This window comes from Phyllobates terribilis, unplaced genomic scaffold (assembly GCF_046119375.1).
Source record: "Phyllobates terribilis strain yellow unplaced genomic scaffold, ASM4611937v1 Scaffold_5__5_contigs__length_657084704, whole genome shotgun sequence".
NCBI classification, from domain to species: Eukaryota; Metazoa; Chordata; class Amphibia; order Anura; family Dendrobatidae; genus Phyllobates; species Phyllobates terribilis.
This window is the reverse complement of record NW_027362765.1, coordinates 82,593,629-82,619,678: the sequence shown is the minus strand read 5'-3', so window position 1 is coordinate 82,619,678 and position 26,050 is coordinate 82,593,629. Positions and strand designations below refer to the sequence as shown.

Here is a 26,050-nt window from a genome sequence, read left to right as displayed (position 1 = left end):
GTGTCGGAAGGCAGACCGCCGGACCGCAGGCTTGCAAGCAGGTAAACGGATATCAGGCAGGTATCAAGCAGGAATCTGGCAGGTGACTGGCAGGTAACAGGCAGGAATCTGGCAGGTGACTGGCAGGTAACTGGTAACGGGACCTGAGGGCTGAAGCAGAGTGAAGGCTTTGCAACAACATTGCTCGGGCACCTCCATTTTGGAGGAGGTGCCTTATATATGGTGAGGTCCTCCGGCCATTGGCCGGGGACTCCTTAGGACGGCGCGCGCGGCCCCTTCCCGCCCTAAGCACAGTGGCCGGGAAGCAGCGCGCGCTGCCAGCAGAGCGGGAGGAGGACGCCAGGCACGGAGTGGAGAGGTGAGGGGAACAACGTCCCTGCCTAGCAGGAGGCAGGGACGCCGACGCTACAATAACTACTATAATACTGCCCCTATGTACAAGAATATAACTACTATAATACTGTCCCTATGTACAAGAATGTAACTACTATAATACTGCCCCTATGTACAAGAATATAACTACTATAATACTGCCCCTATGTACAAGAATATCACTACTATAATACTGCTCCCTATGTACAAGAATATAACTACTATAATACTACCTCTATGTACAAGAATATAACTACTACAATACTGTCCCTATGTACAAGAATATCACTACTATAATACTGCTCCTATGTACAAGAATATAACTACTATAATACTACCTCTATGTACAAGAATATAGCTACTATAATACTGCCCCAATATACTAGAATATAACTACTATAATACTGCCCCTATGTACAAGAATATAACTACTATAATACTGCCCCAATATACAAGAATATAACTACTATAATACTCCATACTTGACTGCAGATCTGGAAGTGCATAAATACATTAATCCTAAATAATGTTGTTGCCAGTATACAGTTTTCACCAACCAGTGCCATCTTACATTCTCCAACTGGTGTCAAAGTGGAAAACAAATAAATGATTTTTCTGAGGTCATTTTCAAGTCCGGATGCTTTTGAGGTCATTGTCCTTTACCTCTGTGTTGAACTTTGGAAAACCAAACTCAAAATTCAGAATCGGCAACAGTCAGAGCTGTCACAGTAGAGCAAAGGAGCCGCTGTGGATCATACAGGTAAATTAATCATCGCTCTATATTTATGGAGAGTTACAATCCTGTTGTGGTCACAGACCAAAAGCTGTGTCATGAAAAGTACTCGCATTTTGGGGAGGGCATTGGAGCCAATAAAGAAGTATAGTCTAATGGATTTCTATGCACCTTTTGTTCTTGGAAGATTCCCTATTTTTGGCAATTTTAATTCATGGGAGGTGGAAATGCTACATTGTGACAAAACCACTTGTGTACAAAAGCGGCATGAGGTCCCACACACAGTATCTGCTGTTTCTCCAAGCCTGGAATATAGTTATTTTCTCAATAAATGATGATCTTTTGCCCCGGTTTTGGGGGCAGAAAGACCATTTCCTAGGGGTATAATTAATACTTACCTTACATGACCTATGGGATATTGACAGAGCTCTAAGCAGGTAATGGATACATTACTGCGCATATCCCAGGTGGTATGGAAAAGCGTTCTTTAGGAGGGTCTTGAGGACCAAGTTTGAGGACCAATGTATTATTCATTCAGGGGAAGATCTGTTTTAATCTAGAAGGGCTTCCTCCAATGAATAACATTGGACCCTTAGATCTACTACTGTGTTGGTGGACACGACTGTACTCTTCCAATATCTCCCCTTAGATCAAAAGGATTGGGCATGTTAACATTCAAGATGCATGATCCATTTCAATTAAGACCATCCCTTTTGGCCAAACATCTAAAACACATAAGAATACGGCACTATCCGTAGAGGTAATTTATCTACATAAAGATGGTTTATATAGCTCATCCTTGTAGCCAGGAACATGATCACTTCATAAGTTTTTATTTCAAGTTCTACCTTTTGTTAGCAGTAGAATTTTAATCTAGGGAAGACCTTTTTTTTCCATCCACCAATGTTACCCAACGAGGACTTTGGTTTTTAGAAATATGAAGTTTCCTAGAACTTGTTCATGGGTTATCGAGAAGACTAGGGTTGATTACTGAAGATTCCAAAATGAGCATTATAGAACGCTTTGCCCACCCCAGAAGAGCAAGTTTGCCTGACGTTGGAGGACAGGTTCCGTGAGAAGACAAAGGAAATACTATGGTAAAAAGATTGGGAACCACTGTCTTAGTTCAGAGACATTTCTAATTTATAGCTAACAACTGAGTTGTTTTAGTACCTGCTTGCCCGAATTCCTTTTTTTGGGTCAGCCAAACTCAACCACTAAAGTGTATGGAGGTGTCTCAACTCTCTCCCAGTAGAAGTTGTTGGGTGAAAAAAGAATTGGGTATGTTGAATTTCACCCTGTCTGATTCCTTGTTCTTGCGGGAGATAATAGTCACATCAAAAGTGTCAGGAGGTCACTTCTTCTCCTCTTCCCATTGAAAACACAGGCACGCTCAGCCAATCTGAGCATGCATACTGAGTAACAGCTGACAGCAAAACAGGTGAGTGTTCGGCCACCATGGCCACCCTACGTTCGACCACAAGTACCCGAAATATGAGATAATGGAAGTTTGTCTAAACTTTTTGTCTGAAGTCATCATGACTAAAGGCCACGATTGCTGATATGGCTATGACAATGCCAAATGTTCTGATATACTTGATATACAAGATTTGGCCAAGAACTTCAAATCTGGTTGGTAGGACCAGGTATATACAAGCTAAAGATTTGGCTAAGCGCTCCTGTGTTTTCTATGAAAGAGCTGACGCATATCTCCGAAAGAACAAAATGATCAGCAGTTCAAAATCGGACATTCGGGACCAATATGTCCCCCGACAATAAATTGTCCAGGGCTCTCATTAGTCTAATGTGTATAGGGGGACGTTGGACTTGTTCAAAAGTTGGGAGTAGGAAGACTGAACCTTCTGTGATTACCTTCATGATCTATTTTTCATCTATTTTCTCAGCAGCTGATGTAAGGTGCTGATATGGCTAAATCGTATACCCTTGAGACAGAGCTGAAGAACATGGACTCTACATCAAAGGAGGCTTTGACAGAAAAGGATAAAGAGAAGGATGAACTCAACGTGTTCGAGAAGTTTATCCAGCCATGTCTAGTGGAGCTTCTAGGATGCGTTCTCTTCATTTCCATCGGATGTCTCTCAGTGCTGGTCAATCCTACTGGGGCTGGACCTCTGCTACCGGCTCTTGCCCATGGTCTTGCGTTAGCCGTCGTCATTTCTGTTCTTGGCAACATAAGGCAAGTTTGGCAGTGCCAAATGGCAAGCCAAGAAATAAGTAACAACGATGCCTTTAAAATCTACCAATGACGCAATAGTAAGATGGAAAGGAGAAGATGTTGTATCTAACAGACGTGTCTAACCGTTTCAGAGCCATACAGCATAAAGAACGCCTGACTGAAGTTTTTTTTTTCAAAACGGGTCATCTTGTGCCACTCACAGTGGCATAGCTAGAGTCCAATAGGCCCCAGTGCAAAATTTGGACCTGGGCCCCCACATGCATGTTAGTCAGGTGTATAGACCCTTGTAGCGCTCTAGCCTTCCTGTAGTAATGTCCCACATCCTAGGCCCCTTTCTGTAATGATGTCTTCCATCCTGAGCCTCTTCTTAGTATAAGGTAACCCATGCTAGGTATGTTCCTTCAATAATGTCCTCCATCCTGCGCCCCTTACTGATATGTCCTCCATCCTGGACCCTTTCCAATAATAATGTCCCCCATCCTAAGCTCCTTCCTGGTATAATGTCCCCCATCAAAGGTATCTTCTTTTTATAATATCCTCCATCCCGGGCCCCGTCCTGGTATAATAACCCCCATCCTGGGCCCCTTTCTGGTATATCTCCCATCCTGGGCTCCTTACAGTAATAATGTCCTTCATCCTAGGCCCGTTCCTGGTATAATGACTCCCCTATTCTGGACCCATTTCTGGTATAATGTCCCCCGCTCTGCTGCTCTTCACCAACACATTTTAAAAAAAAAAACACAAACAATTCTTACCTTCCTCTGCTCCCATGACGTGCTGCGTCCTCTTTCATAGCCGAAGCAGAGACTGGCAGGTGACTTCAGTGTGCCAGCCATGAATGCCGCATGACATCACGGCCATGCGCCGCCCCTGTCACTGGCATGCTGACATCCGCTGCCAGCCTCTGATTGGCCGGCGGCATGTATTGGAGTACAGGGAGCCGGAAGGTCTTTGCACCGCAATACATTTCAGTTGAATATGTGTCCTCTGACGCACATCCATCTGAAATAGGTGCTGGCGTTGGCTCAATTGCACCCTACGCAACCACAATAGTTACGTACCTGGCCACCGTCTATGGCTATCTTGAGACAATAGAAATCGTAAAGAAGGACATATTTGTATATCACAAATACTAACGAGGTGTATAAATAGTCTATGAAATTACATCACTGGTGTCCTTCTATATAGGAGGAGTAGGGCAGCATTTCTACACACATGTGTAAGGGCTATTTGACCAAGAGGTAGAGTGATGGGGTGCTACGCCAGATGACCTGGCCTCCACAGTCACCAGACCTGAACTCAATCGAGATGGTTTGGGGTGAGCTGGACCGCAGAGTGAAGGCAAAAGGGCCAACATCTCTGGGAACTCCTTCAAGATTGTTGGAAGACCATTTCCGGTGACTACCTCTTGAAGCTCATCAAGAGAATGCCAAGAGTGTGCAAAGCAGACATCAAAGCAAAAGGTGGCTACTTTGAAGAACCTAGAATATAAGACATATTTTCAGTTGTTTCACACTTTTTTGTTAAGTATATAATTCCACATGTGTTAATTCATAGTTTTGATGCCTTCAGTGTGAATGTACAATTTTCATAGTCATGAAAATACAGAAAAATCTTTAAATGAGGTGTGTCCAAACCTTTGGTCTGTACTGTATATATATATATATATATATATATATATATATATATATATATATATACATATATATATATATATATATATATATACATACATACATACATACATACAGTATATACTGTATAAGTGTACTCTATAGATAATAGTCTAATTTTATATTTTCCTTTTTTATCTAGTGGTGGACACTTCAATCCTGCTGTGACTCTAGGAGTAGTAATTTCTGGAGGACTGACTCCCATTTTGCTAGTGCCCTACTGGGTGTGCCAACTAGTGGGAGGAATGCTGGGAGCTTTGTTGGCCAAGGTACAGACATGTTTTTTGCATCTTGTAATATTTTTGTTTGACCTGCTTTCATTACTGTTTCCAATTCTCTTGCTGATTGTTTCCTTGCTTCTTCCAGGGATTGGTAGATGACTCATCATATTCAAATCGAACAGGGGCGGTCTGCATGTTGGACAGCGAGACATCACTGGGCAAAGCAGTGGGAGTGGAGATAGTCTTCAGTTTTTTCCTGGTTTTTGCTGTAGTGATGGGAGCGGTGGGAGAGCGTAGCCGAACCCCTCTAGCACCTTATTCTATTGGATTCACTGTCGTAACTGGAATTTTGGCAGGGTGAGGGTCCTGATTTATTACTTTCATGCTCCATATTGTGAGAAGTAATGAATTGGACAGCATTTATGATGAATATGGACGTCAGTAGGATCTAATGTGTCCGTGACCCTGTTCTCATGTCTTACAGAGGCTCCATATCAGGTTCCTGCTTGAACCCATCACGGGCTTTGGGCCCAGCAGTCGTAGCTGGTTACTGGGATTACCACTGGGTGTACTGGGTGGGCCCTGCCTCTGGGGCGGTCATAGTGTCTCTTATATACAGGTAAGATGTTTTATTCGGTTATTGGTACAGTCACATCTTGGCCAGGGACTGCAGGGATGGTTCTGTCCCTTTAGGGGATTGTCTAATCAGGTTATATGTGTTAGGAAAAAAACACAATCTAATGTGATAGGGGTGTAGGGACCTTAAATATTCTAAATGAATCAATCTAATTTTTGTATCATCTGCTGCTTCCCTCTTTCCCTTAACAAACCGGTGCATTTGACGCGCCCCCTGGGCCGTGGTGTACCCGGTGCCGGGCCGGTAGATGCTGGGGGTGATGTCACAGTAGCGGTGACCCGGTCCGTGACCCAGGGCGGTCAGTAAAAGGGGGGATTATCTATAGGGGATTTGGAAAGTTTGTGAAGCCACCTGTGGTATGCGGCCAAAGGGAGCCGCCGCTGAGGAGCAGTCCTCTGGAGCCGGTGTTACAGCAGCAGGGATGGTGTGGCTCTCCACAGGTAGAGCTAGCTCCAGGGCAGTGTAGGAAGTGTAATTTGCGCTGGGCGTTTTAGTGTCAGGAGGCAGGAGGGCGCAGATGAAAGAATGGACGGAGGCAGTACGGTGCAGTCATCCGAGTTTTTACTCACAGTTCTTTATGACAGTTCCACTGGTGCACTGTACGGGTGCCTGCCTCCCACGTCGTGCTGCGTTCACCAGGCAGGGGTTCAGCTCTTCCTCAGGCAGATCAGGAGTACCTGACAGAACCCCACTTTCTTGTGTTCCTAGCTAGACCGTCTTCACGCTGGGTCTTTCTCCCACCTGCCCTGCTCTTCCCCACTCTCAATCCGGCTCGGGTGCTTTGAAGTCCCTCCTGTCTTGTCGGAGTTCCCAGACCTGCTTGACCCTCACGGAGATTAGAACGAGGCTTCGGCAACTGACTATATAAGCCAGAAGCCTCCGGTTTTCCCTGACGAGACTTGAAGTAACACGGCTGGCCCAGGGGCCGGTCCCCTTCTTGCGGCCTACGATCCCTCTGTCATCTGGCAGATTCGGGGCGTATGGGTGCCGTCTCGCACTCGCCGTATCCCCTGGGATCCCTTCTTTAGATCGGAGCCTACTCCTCTGCTCCCCACCTGGGCCTCTAGGACTGGGCCCTATTTGCGGAGCAGAGCTCCTAAAGAGACTCTGCTCCCTGACTGACTTCTCCCACTTACTGCACTTACTGAACTCCTCTCCTAAGATGGCTTCCCTTTATATATCTCACTCTATAGTGCTCCCCTAAACTGCTTCCTCCACCCACACCCACTACTGGTTCCCCCTACCTTTGGTTCCCCCCACTCCAGCCAGGGACAGGGCTCAGCAGGAAAACACATTGCATCTTGTACTTCCAGCCGGCCTGGAGCAGTGTAGTGTTGGATGCAGGTGTTGGGGTTCCGGGCAGCACTCCCTCCCTGCCTGAGAGAAGGAAACACCACACCTCTGGGTGAGGTGCAGTACCTCTGTGGTGACTGAACCCTTAGGAGCACCACACATTAATTTTATCCCCAAGCAATGACATAGACTTTTCTACGCCATGCCTTGACACAAGTGGACACCCCTTGTCCATGTGTTTCCATTCAGGGCCCCCATTATATTAGATAAGATTAGATAAAATATAGATCTGGAGCTTAACTTTCACCCTTCACTTTGTTTTTCTTTTTTGGTAATGTTGATTTTGCCTCCAAAGCTATCTCTATGCAATGGTTGGCCCTGATGGCACATTCCCATCCACATGTCCTCACTATGCATCCCTATTTTACTGGATAAAATGGAGATCTGCAGCTTCCCACTCTCCATCCCCTTTCTTGTTTTTGGTAGTGTCGGTCACAACAGACTGTTGCATTAATTTTTTATCCAACAATCACATGATCACCTTTACGCCCTTATGGGACACCCCTAATCCATATACCCAAACTAGGTATCTCATCACTATTTGATAAAGTGCAAATCTGCATCTTCCCTTTCTCCCCATTATTGTTTTTGCTAAAGTCGAGTACAACAAGCTGGTGGATTAGTTTTGTCTCCAAGCAATCACATGGACACCTCTACACCATGGCCGGCCATGACAGGACACTCTTTGCCTATATGCCCTCAATAGAGATCTTCTCTCTATTACATAAAGTGCAGATCTGCAGCTTCCCTCTCTTCCTGTCCTCTATGTTTTTTTTCTAAGGTCGATCACAAGCTGCTGCATTAATTTTGTCCCCAACAATCACATGGTCACCTCAATGTTATGGCTAACTTACACCCCCTGGGCCGTGGGGTACCTAGTGCCGGGCCGGTAGATACTGGGGGATGTCACAGTGGCGGTGACCCGGTCCGTGACCCAGGGCGGTCAATAAAAAGGGGTTTATTTATAGGGGATTTATAGTGTTTGTATACAGTTCGTGACGCCACCTGTGGTATGCGGCTATGTGGAGCCGCCGCTGCGGAGCAGGTCCTCTGGAGCTGATGTCAGTGCAGCAGCTGGTGTGGCTCTCCACAGGTAGAGCTTAGCTCCAGGGCAGTGTAGATGGGATAGGTTGTGCTGGGGGTTGTAGTGCAGGGATTGATGGCGCATCAATAATCAGTCCACAACTTAATGGCGGTTTCCTCTTAGCTTTACTGGTGGTGATTAGACAAGCCGGCACTAGGGTACTGGCTAGAAGTGGAAGTCCGGGCAGCCTGGAAGCAAGTAAAGAATCCTCCTTGCCAGGTGAAGTTGGAGGCCTTCCCTTTCCACTAAACTCTTTGGCCCTGCTGCTTGTAGCTTTGCTGTGGCCCTCGTCCCTGAGTGCAACGTCCTTGTGCTCACCCGTATGGCAGGCTGCTCGGGCCTTGCTGGTGCATCGCTCCCACGTGGCGGTGCTGGGCCCTCTGTGCTGCTGAGCCTCCGGGCGTCTGATGGGGCCAGGAGATCTGCAGTCTCCTGCCCTCCGGTTTCTGCGGCTGGGCCTTCAGTGCCCCACAGCCTCGGACTCCGGTGTCCGGTTGTTCTGTGTTGGCTCCTTCTGGGGTGAGCTGCCGCGCAGCTCCAGTCCCCAGCTCCTCTCTCCTCGACGTCCTGACTTCAACTCCTCACACTAAGGTTATGTGCCCACTTAGCGTTTTACAAGCGTATATGCTGCGGAATTTCCGCAGCATAAATGCTTGGTAATCCGCCCCCCATGGTCCCCAATGACAAGCTGCAATGTCAATGCCCATGCTGCGGATTTTTCCGCAGCGTTTATGCTGCACTCAAAAATCTGCAGGATGTCCATTAATTTTGCGGACACGCAGCGTAATCGCCACCATTGACTTGCATTGAAATGCATAATATCCGTGTCAGTACATTTGTACACACGGATATTATGCGTTTCTATGTGCGGATGGTACCCAAGTCTGGAGGAGAGGAGACTCTCATCCAGACCCGGGTACCATAGAAACTGTAAAAAAAAGAATTTAAAATAAAAAATAAAGTTCCGATGTGCTCCCGGTGTTTTGTCTGCTCCGTCTGGTCTATTGCGATGCTCCCGCTGTTGTGAAGAAACTGCCATGACGTCACTGATTCATGTGACCCATCACATGGCTCAATGACGTCACCGCTGGTCCTTCACACCACCGCGAGCCGCCCAACACACCGGACGCGGCAGAGAGAACACCGGGAGGACACCGGAAGGTACGTATAAACTTCATTTTTTCATTTTTTACCATTTTATTCTTTTTTTTAACTAACTTGGTCACACTACTATAAATTCATGCCGGTTGCATGGATTTATATAGTGTGAACAAGTTGTCAAGCACTTTTCCAAGTGATGCTAAAATCACTTGGAAAAGCGCTTGATAACCCGCATGCAGAAATGCATGCAAAGACGCTTGACAAACGCTACTACCTGGCGGGAAAAACGCATGTAAAAAAACGCATGCGTTTTTCCTGCGAGGGAGAAGCGTAAAAAATATGCAGCATTTCTGCATCGTGGGCACATAGCCTAAGACTAACTAACCCCGCCCCCAGATCCCAGTTGCTAAGGGGAGGAACTCCCCTTGCTGGTCTGGAGCCAGGAAAGTGTAGCATGCTTAGTAAAACCTGACTAGGGGACCCCTGCTTGCTTCCAGGCATGGCATCACCTCTTGTGAGGGAGGCAATGCCACTGTGGCAACAGGACCCCTGGGGTGCCACATTCCCTCCTAGTTAACTTCAGTACTCCCGGACTGAGGGTACCTTTTAAAATTAACAAATAACAATTCACATTACAAACAGGTTACAAAGTCAAAAGTTACAAAAACCCAACAAAAATTGAAATCAGTCACTGCAGCACTTAGTCCTTACGCCACAATCCTGGTAACTGTAATTTGGCTGGTGGGAACCGCATCAACCCACTTTGTGGATCGTCCCTGGGCTTGGCTTCAGGGCACTCTTTCGGTGGGCCTGGTCTTCAGCCACGCCTGCGGTTTATTTTGTAGGCCAATTAGTAACTATATTCAATATTGTCCTGACCACACCTAGTCCTGTGGTCCAATTGTCCATAAATTCAACAATTATACTTTTCCAAGACTATTTAACGGGTACAACTATAAACAACATACACTTTAGTTCTCTTATACTTTATACTTTAGTTCCTCCAGCGAGCAGGGAGCTGATCTTTTGTACTCCTGGTCGATCTAAGTAGTACATTAGTTGTCACTGCCCTACCCTGGTCCCTAGTGTCTACCCCTGGTGCGGTGGGTTCAGTGTGAACTACACTACAGGCAGCCTGAGGTAACACCGGTAGGCTGGGTAATCTCCTACGAATTCTTTGGCTCACCATGGGTATGACAGGTTCACTGCTAGCAGAGGGTCGATTCTTCTGGTCTGCTGATGATGAAACCTCTCTCCCTGGGGCCGACTGGTCTTTCAGCTGTTCTGGGACTTCTGCAGCTTCCGGTGAGGCCGCTTGGAGAAAGGTAGGGACCGGTACTGCAATTGCACTGTTCACATGCGTCCAAGACCGGGGAAATTCTCTGAGTACTGTTTGGACCACTTCCTCCACTCCTTCTGTGGGCCGAGAGTTGTCTTGATCTTCTTCTGTGTGTTTCAACTGTTCAGGATATATCTTCAAGTAATCTCTTGAGACTGCCGCTGAAGTTTCCCCTCCATCTTTGCTGATGAGGCACACTTTGGTGTTGTCGTAATTTGAGGTTAGGACGGTGTATGGCTCAACCTCCCACTGGTCATCTAACTTGTGGACTCGTCTCTTACTCTTAAGTACCTGTTCTCCAGGTGATAAGGGAACGGCAGGTGCGTGCTGATTGTAAGTTTTCTCTTGCTTCTGTCTCGCCTGGGACAAACTTCTCTCAACACGTTCTTGCACCTTGCGATATTGTTGCTGCTGCTCGGTATCCCAATCCGCATCTGGTGAAGTCGTCTCTGGTGTTAGGACTCCCATGTCCAAGTCAATGGGTAGCTTACCAGGTCTTGCTCTCATCAGGTAAGCGGGTGTACAGTTGGTGGAGTTCACCGGGATGTGGTTATATAGGTCCACCAAATCTGGTAACTTCTCTGGCCACAGGCTATGTTCTTCAAGGGGCAAGGTCTTCAACAGGTCTATCACCACCTGGTTCATCTTTTCACACAACCCGTTGGTCTGGGGATGATAGGGTGTTGTCCTGATTTTCTTGCAGCCGTACAAGTTACAGAATTCCTGGAACACCTCTGCTTCAAAGGCTGGACCTTGATCGGTAAGCACCCATTCAGGGTAACTGTGCGGGCGACAAAAGTGCTGTTGGAACGCTTTGGCTGCCGTCTGAGCCATCTGGTCTTTCACTGGCACTACTACCAAGAACCGGGAGTAGAGGTCTACTATGGTTAGAGCGTAGACATAGCCTGACCTGCTTGGGGCTAGCTTCACGTGGTCCAAGGCTACCAGTTCAAGTGGTTGTTTGGTGATTATGGGCTGCAGGGGAGCCCTCTGGCTGTCACGGTCTTTTCGTCTCAGGTTGCATGGACCACATTCTCAACACCATCTCTCGATTGCTTTCCTCATGCCAACCCAGTAGAATCGCTCACGTAGCAGGACTTCCAACTTCTTCCACCCGAAGTGTCCTGCTCCATCGTGGTACGCTTCTAAGACCATTGGCGCATCCCGCCTCGGGACTACAACCTGCCAGACCAGTTCGTGTGTCCGGGAGTTGATGCTTCTCCGACACAGCTTTCCCTCGTAGATGAACAGCTTACCCTTCTCCTTCCACAACTGTTGGGTCTCCTGTGGAGCATCTGGATCAGGGTGCGAGTCAGCTTGTGTCAGCAACTCCTTGACTAGGCGGACAGGCGGGTCGCTATCCTGCGTCTCTGCCCATCCATGGTGGGGCAATGGGTTGAACGTGGCCTCTCTGTTGGTGGAGCGCTTGTCCCTCACACAGTGGGAACACTGGGTCACCCCATGATGATGGAAAGCGGGTATCTCTATCTCCTCCAGCTCTTCCGGCTCTTCTCCCCCATCTGGCAAGTTGGGCATCCTGGACAGCGCATCAGCATTTTCATTTTTATGCCCCGCCTGATACTTGATGGTAAACTTGTAGTTAGACAGTTGGGCCATCCATTGTTGTTCTAGGGCACCAAGCTTCGCAGTCTCCAGGTGCATCAGCGGGTTATTGTCCGTGAAGACTGTAAATTTGGAGGAGGCGAGATAGAGCTTGAAGCGCTCTGTTACAGCCCAGACTATGGCGAGAAACTCCAACTTGAAGGAACTGTAGTTATCAGGGTTCCTTTCCGTAGGACCGAGCTTCCTGCTGGCGTAGGCAATCACTCTCTCTCTGCCTTGCTGTACCTGGGAAAGCACCGCTCCTAATCCCACATTTCTGGCATCTGTATGAAGTATAAAGGGTTGGCCATAGTCGGGGCAGGCCAGGACTTCGTCTCTGGTGAGAGCCATTTTCAGTCGGGTGAAGGATTCGGCTTCTGGTTTACCCCATTTGAACGGAGGTTTCGGGTTCTTGGCATTCTTGGACTGGCCTACTAGGAGGTCCTGCATGGGTGCTGCTATCTTGGTGAAACCCTTGATAAATCTTCTGTAGTAGCCTACCAGCCCGAGGAACTGCTGCACTTCCTTAATAGTGGAGGGTCTTGGCCAGTCCTTGATCACGGTGACTTTTTAGGGTCTGGTGCTACAACCTCGGCGCTTACCACATGACCTAGGTATTGCACCTTGGGCTTCAACAGGTGGCATTTGGACGGCTTCACCTTCAGGCCAAAACCAGATAGGGATTCGAACACCTCGGCCAGGTGCTCCAGGTGGTCTTCATATGTTTTCGAGTAGACAATTATGTCGTCCAGGTACAGCAGGACAGTTTCGAAGTTCTTGTGTCCTAGGCAGAACTCCATTAACCGCTGGAAGGTTCCTGGGGCGTTGCAGAGCCCGAATGGCATGCAGTTGAACTCGCTGAGGCCCATTGGTGTTGTAAACGTGGTCTTTTCTTTGTCCGCCTCTGCCACAGGAACCTGTCAGTACCCACTGGTGAGATCCAAAGTGGAGAAATAATTAGCAGATCTTAGTGCAGCTAATGACTCCTCAATCCTGGGTAATGGGTAGGCATCCTTATGTGTAATGCGGTTAATCTGTCTGTAATCAACACACATCCTCATTGAACCATCCTTCTTTCTAACGAGAACTAATGGAGCTGCCCAGGGGCTACAACTATCTCTGATCACCCCAGCCTCCTTCATCTCCCGTAGCATTCCTTTGGCACATTGATAGTGAGCTGGGGGTACAGGCCTGTACCTCTCTTTAATGGGCGGATGATCTCCCATGGGGATATGATGTTGGACCCCTTTTACCTGCCCAAAATCTAGTGGGTGTTTGCTGAAGACCCACTCATACTCTCGGACCACCCGGTATACTCCATGCTTTTGGTGCAACGGGGTGGAGTCAGTGCCCACTTATAGCTTCTGACACCAATCCTCCACCTGTCCCTTGGAGCCATTATCCTCCGCCGGTTTGGATGGAGGCAATGGTTCCACTGTCCCTATAAAATTGTTACTGACAGTGAACAGCTTAGCAAGGGTAGCATACTGGGGTAAATGGACCTCTTTCTCCTCACAATTCAGGATGCGTATCGGTACTCTCCCCTTGCGGACATCGACCACCCCCCTGGCTGTCAAGATGGTGGGCCTACTGTCAGAGTACACAGGTTCTACCAGGGCCTGATAATCTTGACCCCTGAGACCGATTGCTGCTCGACACCATATTAACATTTCGCTCCTAGGGGGCATTGCAATGGGGAATGTATCACTCATCCTGACACTGCTAATTTCCCCACCAGACAGCTCTACCTGTTGTCTTTTCATCAGGGCTCTGATCTCCTTCTGCAGAACTCGCTGCTGACTGGAACTGGCAGTCTCTTCGACCTGTTGCAACAAAACAATAATTTCTCCAAGACAATTTTCTATCACATTGGTGCCTAAGGTTATCATGGGATGACTTTCTCAGAGATCAATATCAACAATAATCATTCCTTGTGATGGCAATTCTACTTTGCCAACTTTTATGGTCACCTCTTTACACCCCACCTGAGGCAAGGGCTGACCATTGCTGGCATAGATACTAAGATGTTCATCTGGACGGCGGGTAACGTCTGAATCAGTCCAGTATTGTTTATAAAGGATATGCGGCATCGTGGTCACCTGGGACCCAGTGTCCAGCAACGCGTTCATTGGGATGCCATCAAGCACGACAGGTAGGACCGGTCGTCCTCCCACGTACTTGTCTCGCCAGCTTTGTGGGCCTGGTCATCTTACTCCTGGGGGTTGGCCCTCTGCCCCAGGTGTTGCTCGTTTAAATTGCAGAATCTTGCGTAGTGTCAAGCCTTTTGACAGCGGCGGCAGATGGGTTGTCCGTCCTGGTCGAAGGGATCGCTGTTCCTCCCTCTGATAGGTCGAATTCTTCTCTGTCGTCGCCACGGGACGTCATCTGGACTGGAAGCCAGCTGGATGTTTTCCTTAGGAGACACTTGCATGGCCTGCACGGTTTTGGTTAGTGTAGCCACACTTTTGGTCAGCTCCTGGACCTGAAGGCATAGGTCTGCAGATGGATCATTATCTAGGGTCTGCGCGTCAGCCTCCACAGGTGCTGGGGGAAAGGACGCCACCTCCTGGTGGTATGTGATAGCTGGACGCCGGAGGGATGCAGTGCCACTTGGGATTGATTCTCGCAGCACCCGGATGGCTCTGTCTTTAAATTGCGCAAAGTCCAGATCAGGGTTTTGCAGAGCCATAATGCGCAGCTGTGTCCTGTGAGCGCTGGACAGGAGCCCCTCAATAAACTGCTCAGTTAGCAATCTGTCCTCATCATGCACACTGTCGGGGTCTACCTGTTTGATGGCCCGCAGCGCCTCCTGCAGGTTTAGAGCATAGTCCCGTACACTGTCCTGCATTCTTTGTTTGCACCCGTAAAACTTCATTTTAATTTCTGCTGCGGTCCGGGCTGCACTGATTACCTGGCCTATGAGGATGCTGACTTTTTGCTCCTCAGACAGGTGGTACACTTTAACCCCTTAAGCCCCGAGGGTGGTTTGCACGTTAATGACCAGGCCAATTTTTACAATTCTGACCACTGTCACTTTATGAGGTAATTACTCTGGAACACTTCAACGGATCCCCCTGATTCTGAGAATGTTTTTTCGTGACATATTGTACTTCATGATTGTGGTAAAATTTCTTCGATATCACTTGCGTTTATTTGTGAAAAAAACGGAAATTTGGCGAAAATGTTGAAAATTTTGCAATTTTGAAAATTTGAATTTTTATGCCCTTAAATCAGAGAGATATGTCACACAAAAGAGTTAATAAATAACATTTCCCACATGTCTACTTTACATCAGCACAATTGTGGAACAAAATTTTTTTTTGTTAGGGAGCTATAAGGGTTAAAAGTTGACAAGCGATTTCTCATTTTTCCAACAAAATTTACAAAACCATTTTTTTAGGGACCACATCACATTTGAAGTCACTTTGAGAGGTCTTTATGACAGAAAATACCCAAAAGTGACACCATTCTAAAAACTACACCCCTCAAGGTGCTCAAAACCACATTCAAGAACTTTATTAACCCTTCAGGTGCTTCACAGGAATTTTTTGAATGTGGAAGAAAAAAATGAACATTTAACTTTTTTCACAAAAATGTTACTTTAGACCCAATTTTTTTTATTTTCACAGGGGTAACAAGAAAAAATGGACCCCAAAATTTGTTGTGCAATTTCCCCTGGGCACGCAGATACCCAATATTTGGGGAAAAAACACTGTTTGGGTGCACGGCAGGGCTCGGAAGGGAAGGAGCGCCATTTGACTTTTTGATTGTAAAATTTGCTTGAATAATTAGCGGACGCCATGTTGTGTTTGGAGAGCCCCTGTGTGCCCAAACATTGGAGCTCCCCCATAAGTGACCCCATTTTGGAATCTAGACCTCCCAAAGCACCTATCTAGATGCATAGTGAGCACTTGGAACCCCCAGGTGCTTCACAAATTGATTCGTAAAAATGAAAAAGTGAAAAAAAAAACACTTTTTCATTTTTATGAATCAATTTGTGAAGCACCTGGGGTTTCCAAGTGCTCACTATGCATCTAGATAGGTGCCTTGGGGGGTCTAGTTTCCAAAATGGGGTCACTTGTGGGGGAGCTCCAATGTTTGGGCACACAGGGACTCTCCAAATGGAACATGATATCCGCTAACAAATTGTCGGCTCAAATTGTTAGCGGACACCATGTTGCGTTTGGAAAGCCCCTGTGTGCCCAAACATTGGAGCTCCCCCACAAGTGACCCCATTTTTGAAACTAGACCCCCCAAGGCACCTATCTAGATGCATAGTGAGCACTTGGAACCCCCAGGTGCTTCACAAATTGATTCGTAAAAATCACGCAGGGGCTCTCCAAACGCAACATGGCGTCCGCTAACAATTTGAGACGATTTTCCATTCAATTTGTTAGCGGACACCATGTTGAGTTTGCATCGGGTACTCAGGTATGCACCATGTACAGCGTGTGCTCGAGTGACATGCTCGAGTCCCTGCTCCGCATGTTTCACGGTTATTAGACACCAAAAAAAAAACATGCTGGGATCGCTCGTGCATGGCAGGCAATCCCCGTAAAGTTTTTTTGGCCGTGAAGCATATGGGGCAGAGACTCGAGCATGTCACTCAAATACCCACGATACTCAATGCATACCAGAGCACCCGATGCAAACTCAAGTAGCGAGCACTTGCGCTCAACACTAGTCGCCATATCGTCATCTTTTTTTCTTACTTTTGAAAAAAATCACAACCCCATCACAACCCTAACCCCAACCCTAAACCCAACCCCAGCCCTAACCCTAGCACAACCCTATCCCTAGCACAACCCTAACCCTAGCACAACCCTAACCCCAAACCCAGCCCTAACCCTAGCCCAATCCTAACCCAAGAGTTTATTTTTGACGCCGTTCCTTTTGCGGTATAAGTGATTAGACGACTTTATTCTTCGGGTCGGTGTGATTACAGCAATACCAGAATCATATGGGGTTTTTATGACTGACAGCTGTCACACACTAAAAGACGCATTTTTTGTAAAATCTAGTTTTTGCTTCGCCATATTTTGAGAGCTATAATTTTTCCAGATTTTGGCAGACAGTCATGTGACGGCTCGTTTTTTGCGGGATGACTTGACGTTGTTATTGGTGCCATTTTCAGGCACATGACATTTTTTGATCGCTTTCTATTCCGATTTTTGGGAGGCAGAATAAACAAAAACCAACAATTCAGGAATTGTTTTTTTTATTTTATTTTTTTTATTCTGCTCCACGTGTGGTAAAATTGATAAGGCAGCTTTATTCTTCGGGTCAGTACGTTTACAGCGGTACCACATTAATATTGTTTTTCTATGGTTTTGGCGCTTTTACATAATAAAAGCAATTTTATAGAAAAAAATATTTTTTAGCATCGCTTTATTCTGAGAGCTATAACTTTTTTATTTTTCGGCTGATGGAGCTGTATGTCAGCTTGTTTTTTGCGGGACGAGATGACGTTTTCAGCGGTACCATTTTTATTTATATTTGTCTTTTTGATCGCGTGTTATTCCATTTTTTGTTTGGCGGTATGGTGATAAAGCATTGTTTTTTGCTTCGTTTTTTTTTGTACCGTGGTCACTGAAGGGGTTAACTAGTGGGACAGTTTTATAGGTCAGGTTGTTCCGGACGCGGCGATACCAAATGTGTGTACTTTTATTGTTTGTTTTTTTTTATAATAATATTTATTGATGGGTACATTATATTTTTATTTTTGGTGGATTATTTTTTTTTTTTTTTTTTCACTTTCTGGAAACTTATATAGTTTATTACTTTGTCCCACTCTGGGACTTTCACTTTTTTTTCTCTGATCGCCTGCATGGCACAGGAATGCAGCACCATCCCTGTGCCATTCAGGGTGTCAGCGCTGGACAGGGAGAAGATTGTTTGGAGATGCACTGCGCATGTCCAAACAATCTTCCTGCTGTCTGGTGACCCGGATGTTGTCATGACGACATCGGGTCGTCATGGCAACACCCGAGAAGCCTTTGCAGACAGCGCTGGAAGCCGGAAGAGGAGGTGAGTATCTGCGATCACCTCCCCTTGCCCCCGCAATGCTGCGATCGACTTCGATTGCAGCATCGCGGGGGTTAATGTGCTGGGAGCGGTGCAGGACCGCTCCCTGCACATAGTATCGGGTGTCAGCTGTGACAATCAGCTGACACCCGGCGGCGATCGCGCCCGCACAGCCTGTGTGCGCGCGCGATCGCCATGACGTACTAATACGGGTCTGGCTCTTAAGTCCCAGGGCACAGACGCGTATTAGTACGTCAGATGTTGTTAAGGGGTTAAACTGCGCAGTCTCTCATCAAAGTCGTTCAGGGTGTGCGACTCTCCTGAGTACTGGGGCAACCACGCCGCCCCCGGTATATATAGCATTGATAACGGCATCACAGTGGCAGCGGCCGCGCCTGCGGCTGAACCCTCCTCCATGTTGGGCATCTTCCTCCCCCCTAGTGAACCTCAGCCAGGTCCTGGGTGTCAGCTGACGTACCAGTATGCTGCTCTGCAGGCGGAGGGATCTCTTACCCGGTGGTTCCGGATCGGGGCTTCTTTCGTCCCCAACGGACGGCGGCAAACCACGTGATGACAGAGTTCAATAAAGTCTATGGCACACAGGACCCGGTTATACCGGGCTTCGTGAATCCTGTTCGTGGTACCGGTAGATACTGGGGGATGTCACAGTGGCGGTGACCCGGTCCGTGACCCAGGGCGGTCAATAAAAAGGGGTTTATTTATAGGGGATTTATAGTGTTTGTATACAGTTCGTGACGCCACCGGTGGTATGCGGCTATGTGGAGCCGCCGCTGCGGAGCAGGTCCTCTGGAGCTGATGTCAGTGCAGCAAAGCTGGTGTGGCTGTCCACAGGTAGAACTTAGCTCGAGGGCAGTGTAGATGGGATAGGTTGTGCTGGGCGTTGTAGTGCAGGGATTGATGGCGCAGCAATAATCAGTCCACAACTTAATGGCGGTTTCCTCTTAGCTTTACTGGTGGTGATTAGACAAGCCGGCACTAGGGTACTGGCTAGAAGTGGAAGTCCGTGCAGCCTGGAAGCAAGTAAAGAATCCTCCTTGCCAGGTGAAGTTGGAGGCCTTCCCTTTCCACTAAACTCTTTGGCCCTGCTGCTTGTAGCTGTGCGATGGCCCTTGTCCCTGAGTGCAACGTTTCTGTGCTCACCCGTATGGCAGGCAGCTCGGGCCTTGCTGGTGCATCGCTCCCACGTGGCGGTGCTGGGCCCTCTGTGCAGCTGAGCCTCCGGGCGTCTGATGGGGCCAGGAGACCTGCAGTCTCCTGCCCTCCGGTTTCTGCGGCTGGGCCTTCAGTGCCCCACTGCCTCGGACTCCGGTGTCCGGTTCTTCTGTGTTGGCTCCTTCTGGGGTGAGCTGCCGCGCAGCTCCAGTCCCCAGCTCCTCTCTCCTCAACGTCCTGACTTCAACTCCTCACACTTAAACTAACTAACCCCTCCACCAGATCCCAGTTGCTAAGGGGAGGAACTCCTCTTGCTGGTCTGTAGCCAGGAAAGTGTTGCATGCTTAGTAAAACCTGACTAGGGGACCCCTGCTTGCTTCCAGGCATGGCATCACCCCTTGTGAGGGAGGCAATGCCACTGTGGCAACCGGACCCCTGGGGTGCCACATAACCCTTATGGGACACCCCTTATTCATGCAAACTAAGTATCTCTTCTCTTATTATTATTTATTGTTATAGTGCCACTTATTCCATGGCGCTTTACATGTGAATAAGGGTATACACACAAAAACAATTACCGTTCAATAATCTTGAACAAAACGTGACGGCGACTGGTACAGGAGGAGCGAGGACCCTGCCCTCGAGGGCTCACAATCTACAAGGGATGGGTGAGGATACAGTAGGGGAAGGTAGAGCTGGTCGTGCAGCGGTGGTTACTGCAGGTTGTATGCTTGTTGGAAGAGGTGGGTCTCTTAGATAAAGTACAGAGTTGCAGCTTCCCTTTCTCCCTTCCCGTTATTGATAAGGTTGAATACAACAAGCTGGTACATTAATTTTGGCTCCAATAATCCAACCAATCACATGAACACCTCTACACCATGGCTGGCCCTGAAAGGACACTCTTTGCCCATATGCCCTTAATAGAGATCTCCTCTCTATTAGATACAGTGTAGATCCGCAGCTTCCCTCTCTCCCTGTGCTTTATGATTTTTGCTAAGGCTGATCACAACAAGCTTATGCATTTTTTTTTTCTCTCCAAGCAACCACCTGGCCAACCATGTGCTATGACTGGCCCTAATAGGACACTACTTTTCAATATGCCCTCATTAGGGATTTCTCTCTGTTAAGGCCCCGTCACACTAAGCGATGCAGCAGCGATCCCGACAACGATACGACCTGTCAGGGATCGTTGCTGCATCGCTAATACATCGCTGGTGAGCTGTCAAACAGGCAGGCTCACCAGCGATCAGGGGAGCAGCGATATCGTGGAAAGAATCGTTCCACGATGTCCTGCTCCCGTTACCAGCCTGCTGCAAGCAGGAGCAGGCTGGTAACTATGGTAAACATCGGGTTACTAAGTGCGCGTGTGCCCCTAGTAACCCGCTGTTTACCATGGATACCACTCTGTTACGGTGCGCGGGAGCCTCCGCTTACCGTAGCAGAGTGGTATCCATGGTAAACAGCGGGTTACTAAGTGCGCGCGTGCCCCTAGTAACCCGATGTTTACCATAGTTACCAGCCAGATCGTTGGTCCCGCTGGTCACACACAGCGATGTGTGCTGGCCAGCGGGAGGCCTACGACCAAAAAATGATCCAGGACACTTTGCAACGATCAGCGACCTCACAGCAGGGGCCTGATCGTTGCAAAGTGTCACACATAGCGACATCGCTGGTGAGGTCGCTGGTGAGTCACCAAAACCGTGACTCAGCAGCGATATCGCTATGTGAGACGGGGGCTTCCCTCTCTCCCTCTCCTTTATAGGTTTTACTAATGTTGATCACAACAAACAGGTTAATTAATTTAATTTTATCTCCAAGCAATCACAATCTTACTTCTATGTCATGACTGGTCCTGGTGTGACAACCCCTGTCCATACAGGACCCCCTCTCTTTGAGATAAAATAGAGAGCTGGTGCAAACAATACCACTTTTTTTACAAGGGATGTCTTCATTTGTCTATTATAGGCTTCTTCTTGCAGGAAGGTCCCATCGATTACTTCTGAAATGAAGGAGAAAAAAAACTGGAAGCAATTATCTCAATCTCCCATGGTGGATGTGCCAGCAAAGACTCATTGAACACAGATGGATACATAAGCAAATGTGGGGACAACGGACATTATAGTCAAGTAACTGGTCACATCCTACAACCCAGTATTACAATATATCAGGCACCCATTTCTATCATTGTTGTCACATGCCAAATGTCAGATTTTTTTTTTTAACATTTCAATAACATGAAATTAACATAATAAAATATACAATGGGTACGGAAAGTATTCTGACCTCTTTAAATTTTTCACTCTTTGTTTCATTGCAGCCATTTGGTAAATTCTAAAAAGTAGAAGCACCCTTTTGAGCTACTACAGCCATGAGTCTTCTTGGGAACGATGCAACAAGTTTTTCACACCTGGATCGGGGATCCTCTGCCATTCTTCCTTGCAGATCATCTCCAGTTCCGTCAGGTTGGATAGTGAACATTGGTGGACAGCCATTTTCAGGTCTCTCCAGAGATGCTCAATTGGGTTTAGGTCAGGGCTCTGGCTGGGCCAGACAAGAATGGTCACAGAGTTGTTCTGAAGCCACTTCTTTGTTATTTTAGCTGTGTGCTTAGGGTCAGTGTCTTGTTGGAAGGTGAGCCTTCGGCCAAGTCTGAGGTCCAGAGCACTCTGGAAGAAGTTTGCATCCAGGATATCTCTGTACTTGGCCGCATTCATGTTTCCTTCAATTGCAACCAGTCGTCCTGTCCCTGCAGCTGAAAAACAGCCCCATAGCATGATGCTGCCACCACCATGTTTCACTGTTGGGATTGTATTGGGCAGGTGATGAGCAGTGCCTGGTTTTCTCCACACATAACGCTTAGGATTATCACCAAAAAGTTCTATCTTCGGCTCATCAGACCAGAGAATCTTATTTCTCATAGTCTGGGAGTCCTTCATGTGTTTTTGAGCAATCTCTATGCAGGCTTTCATATGTCTTGCACCGAGGAGAGGCTTCCGTTGGGCCACTCTGCCACAAAGGCCCGACTGGTGGAGGGCTGCAGTGATAGTTGACTTTGTGGAACTTTCTCCCATCTCCCTACTGCATCTCTGGAGCTCAGCCACAGTGATCTTGGGGTTCTTCTTTACCTCTCTCACCAAGGCTCTTCTCCCACGATTGCTCAGTTTGGCTGGATGGCCAGGTCTAGGAAGACTTCTGGTGGTCCCAAACTTCTTCCATTTAAGGATTATGGAAGCCACTGTGCTCTTAGGAACCTTGAGTAATGCAGAAATTCTTTTGTAACCTTGGCCAGATCTGTGCCTTGCCACAATTCTGTCTCTGAGCTCCTTGGGCAGTTCCTTTGAGCTCATGATTCTCATTTGGTCTGACATGCACTGTGAGCTGTGAAGTCTTATATAGACAAGTGTGTGCGTTTCCAAATCAAGTCCTATCAGTTTAATTAAACACAGCTGGACTCCAATGAAGGAGTAGAACCATCTCAAGGAGGATCACAAGGAAATGGACAGCATGTGACTTAAATATGAGTGTCTGAGCAAAGGGTCTGAATACTTATGACCATGTGATATTTCAGTTTTTCTTTTTTAATAAATTTACAAAAATTTCTACATTTCTGTTTTTTTCAGTCAAGATGGGGTGCAGAGTGTACTTTAATGGTAAAAAAATGAACTTTTTAGAATTTACCAAATGGCTGCAATGGAACAAAGATTGAAAAATTTAAAGGGGTCTGAATACTTTCCATACCCACTGTAGGAATGGCAGAAGTGATGACTAAAAAAAAATCTGAAAAGCTAAATTCTGTGATATATACTATATATATCACAAAACATAAGCAATAAAAAAAATATAAACACATTCTTGAAGTGTCAGTAGGCAAAAAAAAAAAGTCACCTGGAGTCTTGCCACATGCGCCATAACTACTTTATGTGAGCTTACTTTCATTTGGCCCTCGTCAAATAAGGATTTCACATACAACACTGCCCCCTGCTGGTAAACTGTTTTATTACAGCACTGGACAAAATTAAAGTTTTTGACAAAAAGTAACTTTAAGCATTGCAAAAGCAGGAGTTAAGAAACAGTAAAAATGTTAAACATGTGGGTTTATAGGAAAATAATAAATCCTCATAATTGTGGGTAAAATCGAACAGCAATTTTACTCATTATAAATAAACCAGTGCAAATCTGTATTCAGCTTCCTTCCCCTAGTGGCACCATATATTATTACACCCAGTCCTCAACTCCAGGATTTTCACACCCCAAAAACTTCACCTATAAACTTTCTAAAATTCTTTGGCCCCAATTCATGATTTGCAATTTTTTTTGCAATTTTTTTCATGTTTTTGTATTTGATTTTTCTTCTTTTAAGTCATTTTTCTATTCTTTTTTTGTACCTTTTGGCATTTGTTGATTTTTTTGCACCAAGTTCTTTACAAATATTTTTGTAGTGCAATGTTACACTTAAAATGTTGCAAAACTTGTATTCAAAATGTACAGGTGTACGTAAAACCCCTGCAAGGAGGAGGCAGGGTGGGGGACTAGAGTACATTTACCCAAAAAAATAAATTTCAACAATGAATAGGCCGAAAAACATCTAAAACACTCAAACGCCAAACACACATAATATAGACAAAAAAAAAAGGTGCAAACGAAAAACATCAAAAGCTAGACAAAAATGGTGAAAACTCAATAATGAATGGTAAAATTCTTATTTACCTAACACTTCTCACAGCTGAGGGTTTGTTACATTTGCATCCAGTCTAGACAATCTTTTGGGATCTGATCCTGCTGGATCTGGATGTCAGGCGGATGGGGGTGTGTGGAGGTCATCAATTAGAGATCCCATTTTTACATGTTGGGTATGATTATGGTTCGGCACTGCTACATGGCGTGTTCAGGGCACGGGTTGTGTTCCGCACAGACATCTGCTTGCTCTTCTTATGTTTGTGTGGGAGGAAACCACAAACATTCAGAACATGCTCAGGTTACCCGACCACCCAGGATCTCAATTGTCCGAGTTCTGCAGCAAAATGGACTAATGGGTGCGATACATTAAGTGAACAGCAGCACAGAGGATGTCAGCAAAAGATAAGTAGTGGGTAAAGAAGCCCAGCTATCTCATGGGATGCTCCTGGGATGGATAGCTCTGTGTTAGGTTTTCTTCAAGTTGCATGCACATGCCCAATTTAGTTCACCACGCAGCACAGAGTGTTTCAGGAGAGGACTGCGCTGATCTTCGCATAGACGAAGCTGTCAATTTCAGGTTAGGAGACCCACAGCCGGTCCAAAAATCACGCTCTTTACATTGACAGCGAAAAACGGATGAGTGGCTTTAGGCTGGGTTCAGACTAACGTATGAAAAATCAGCTATTTTTCATCCCAAAAAAGTCATGCACGCTGCGATTTTTTACACGCAGACCATCGCGCCAGGCATAAAACGCCACATTGACACACATTGGTCCTTGTGCTGTCTGTTTGGTACACGGATGGTTAATATGTTTCCACAAAGTGGGAAAAAATGGATCCACCAGCAGCACTGAGTATTTCAGGAAAAATGTGTGCTGACCTAAGGGGGAGGTTAAAGATCAAGTGTTACCTAGAGGAAGGAGAAGGGTCCTCAGCAGCACAGAGTGTTTCAGGAGAGGTGTGTGACGATGATCGCGTGGGGCAGTCGGACTGAAAGATGCATAGTGGAAGTGTCCTCAGCAGCACAGAGCATTTCAGGAGAGGAGCGTTCTGGTCTTGTGGGAGGTGACAGACTGAAAGCTACATGGTGGGAGAAGACTCCACATCTCCGAGAAGTACAGAGTGTTTCAAGATAGGAGGTTGATGATCTCGTGGGGGACGGAGACTAAAAGTCAAGAAGCAGGGTCCTCAGCAGCACAGAGTGTTTCAGGAGACTAGTGTATTGATCTTGTGGGAGACCACAGACTGCTGCTGAGGACCCTGCTTCTTTCACTATGTAACTCAGTCTGTCACCACTCACAAGAACAGCACATTCCTCTCCTGAAACGCTCTGTGCTGCTGAGGGATGCAGCTTCTTCCCCTGTGCAACTTCCAGTCTGACTACCGACACACACGACCATCACTCTCCTCTCTTGAAACAATCTGTGCTGCTGAAAGCCCTGCTTCTTCTACTATGTCATTCCACATGACCAGCACACTCCACTCACTCCTGAAACACTCTGTGCTGCTGACGGCTCTATTCCTTCTACTGTGAAACATTTAGTGTGGAGCCACTCGAAAGATCAGCACACTCCTCTCCTGAAACACTCTGTGCTGCTGAGAGCCCTGCTTCCTCCACTCTGTAGCGTTCATTGTTTCCAGAGAGCAGAGCCTAAAGCCCCCGTCTCACATAGCGAGATCGCTGCTGTGTCACGGTTTTGGTGACGCAACAGCGACCTCACCAGCGATGTCGCTAAGTGTGACGGGGCCTTTAGACTCAAAGTTACACAGTGGCAGAGGCAGGATGTCTGTCACACCCATGCACATAGGGTCAGGTGTTACCTCTGCCCTGATAATCAGTAACACACCCCACTCACTGACTACT

At 46.9% G+C, this 26,050-nt stretch overlaps 1 protein-coding gene across 3 annotated transcripts; it reads left to right on the top strand.

Annotated features, from left to right (window-relative positions):
* Positions 1 to 1,007: 1,007 nt before the first annotated feature.
* On the top strand, positions 1,008 to 25,363 carry LOC141272116 (aquaporin-8-like). 3 transcript variants are annotated; one of them, XM_073682436.1, is made up of 6 exons: positions 1,008 to 1,132; positions 3,013 to 3,302; positions 5,118 to 5,244; positions 5,342 to 5,553; positions 5,681 to 5,815; positions 21,489 to 25,363. In XM_073682436.1, exons 2-6 carry the CDS (start codon positions 3,031 to 3,033, stop codon positions 21,583 to 21,585), a joined length of 843 nt encoding a protein of 280 aa, XP_073538537.1. In that variant the 5' UTR covers positions 1,008 to 1,132; positions 3,013 to 3,030; the 3' UTR covers positions 21,586 to 25,363. The 3 variants fall into 3 exon arrangements, with proteins under 3 accessions (XP_073538537.1, XP_073538539.1, XP_073538538.1); XM_073682438.1 differs by having other exon boundaries at positions 21,475 to 23,821; XM_073682437.1 differs by having other exon boundaries at positions 1,045 to 1,132; positions 3,010 to 3,302.
* Positions 25,364 to 26,050: the final 687 nt, after the last annotated feature.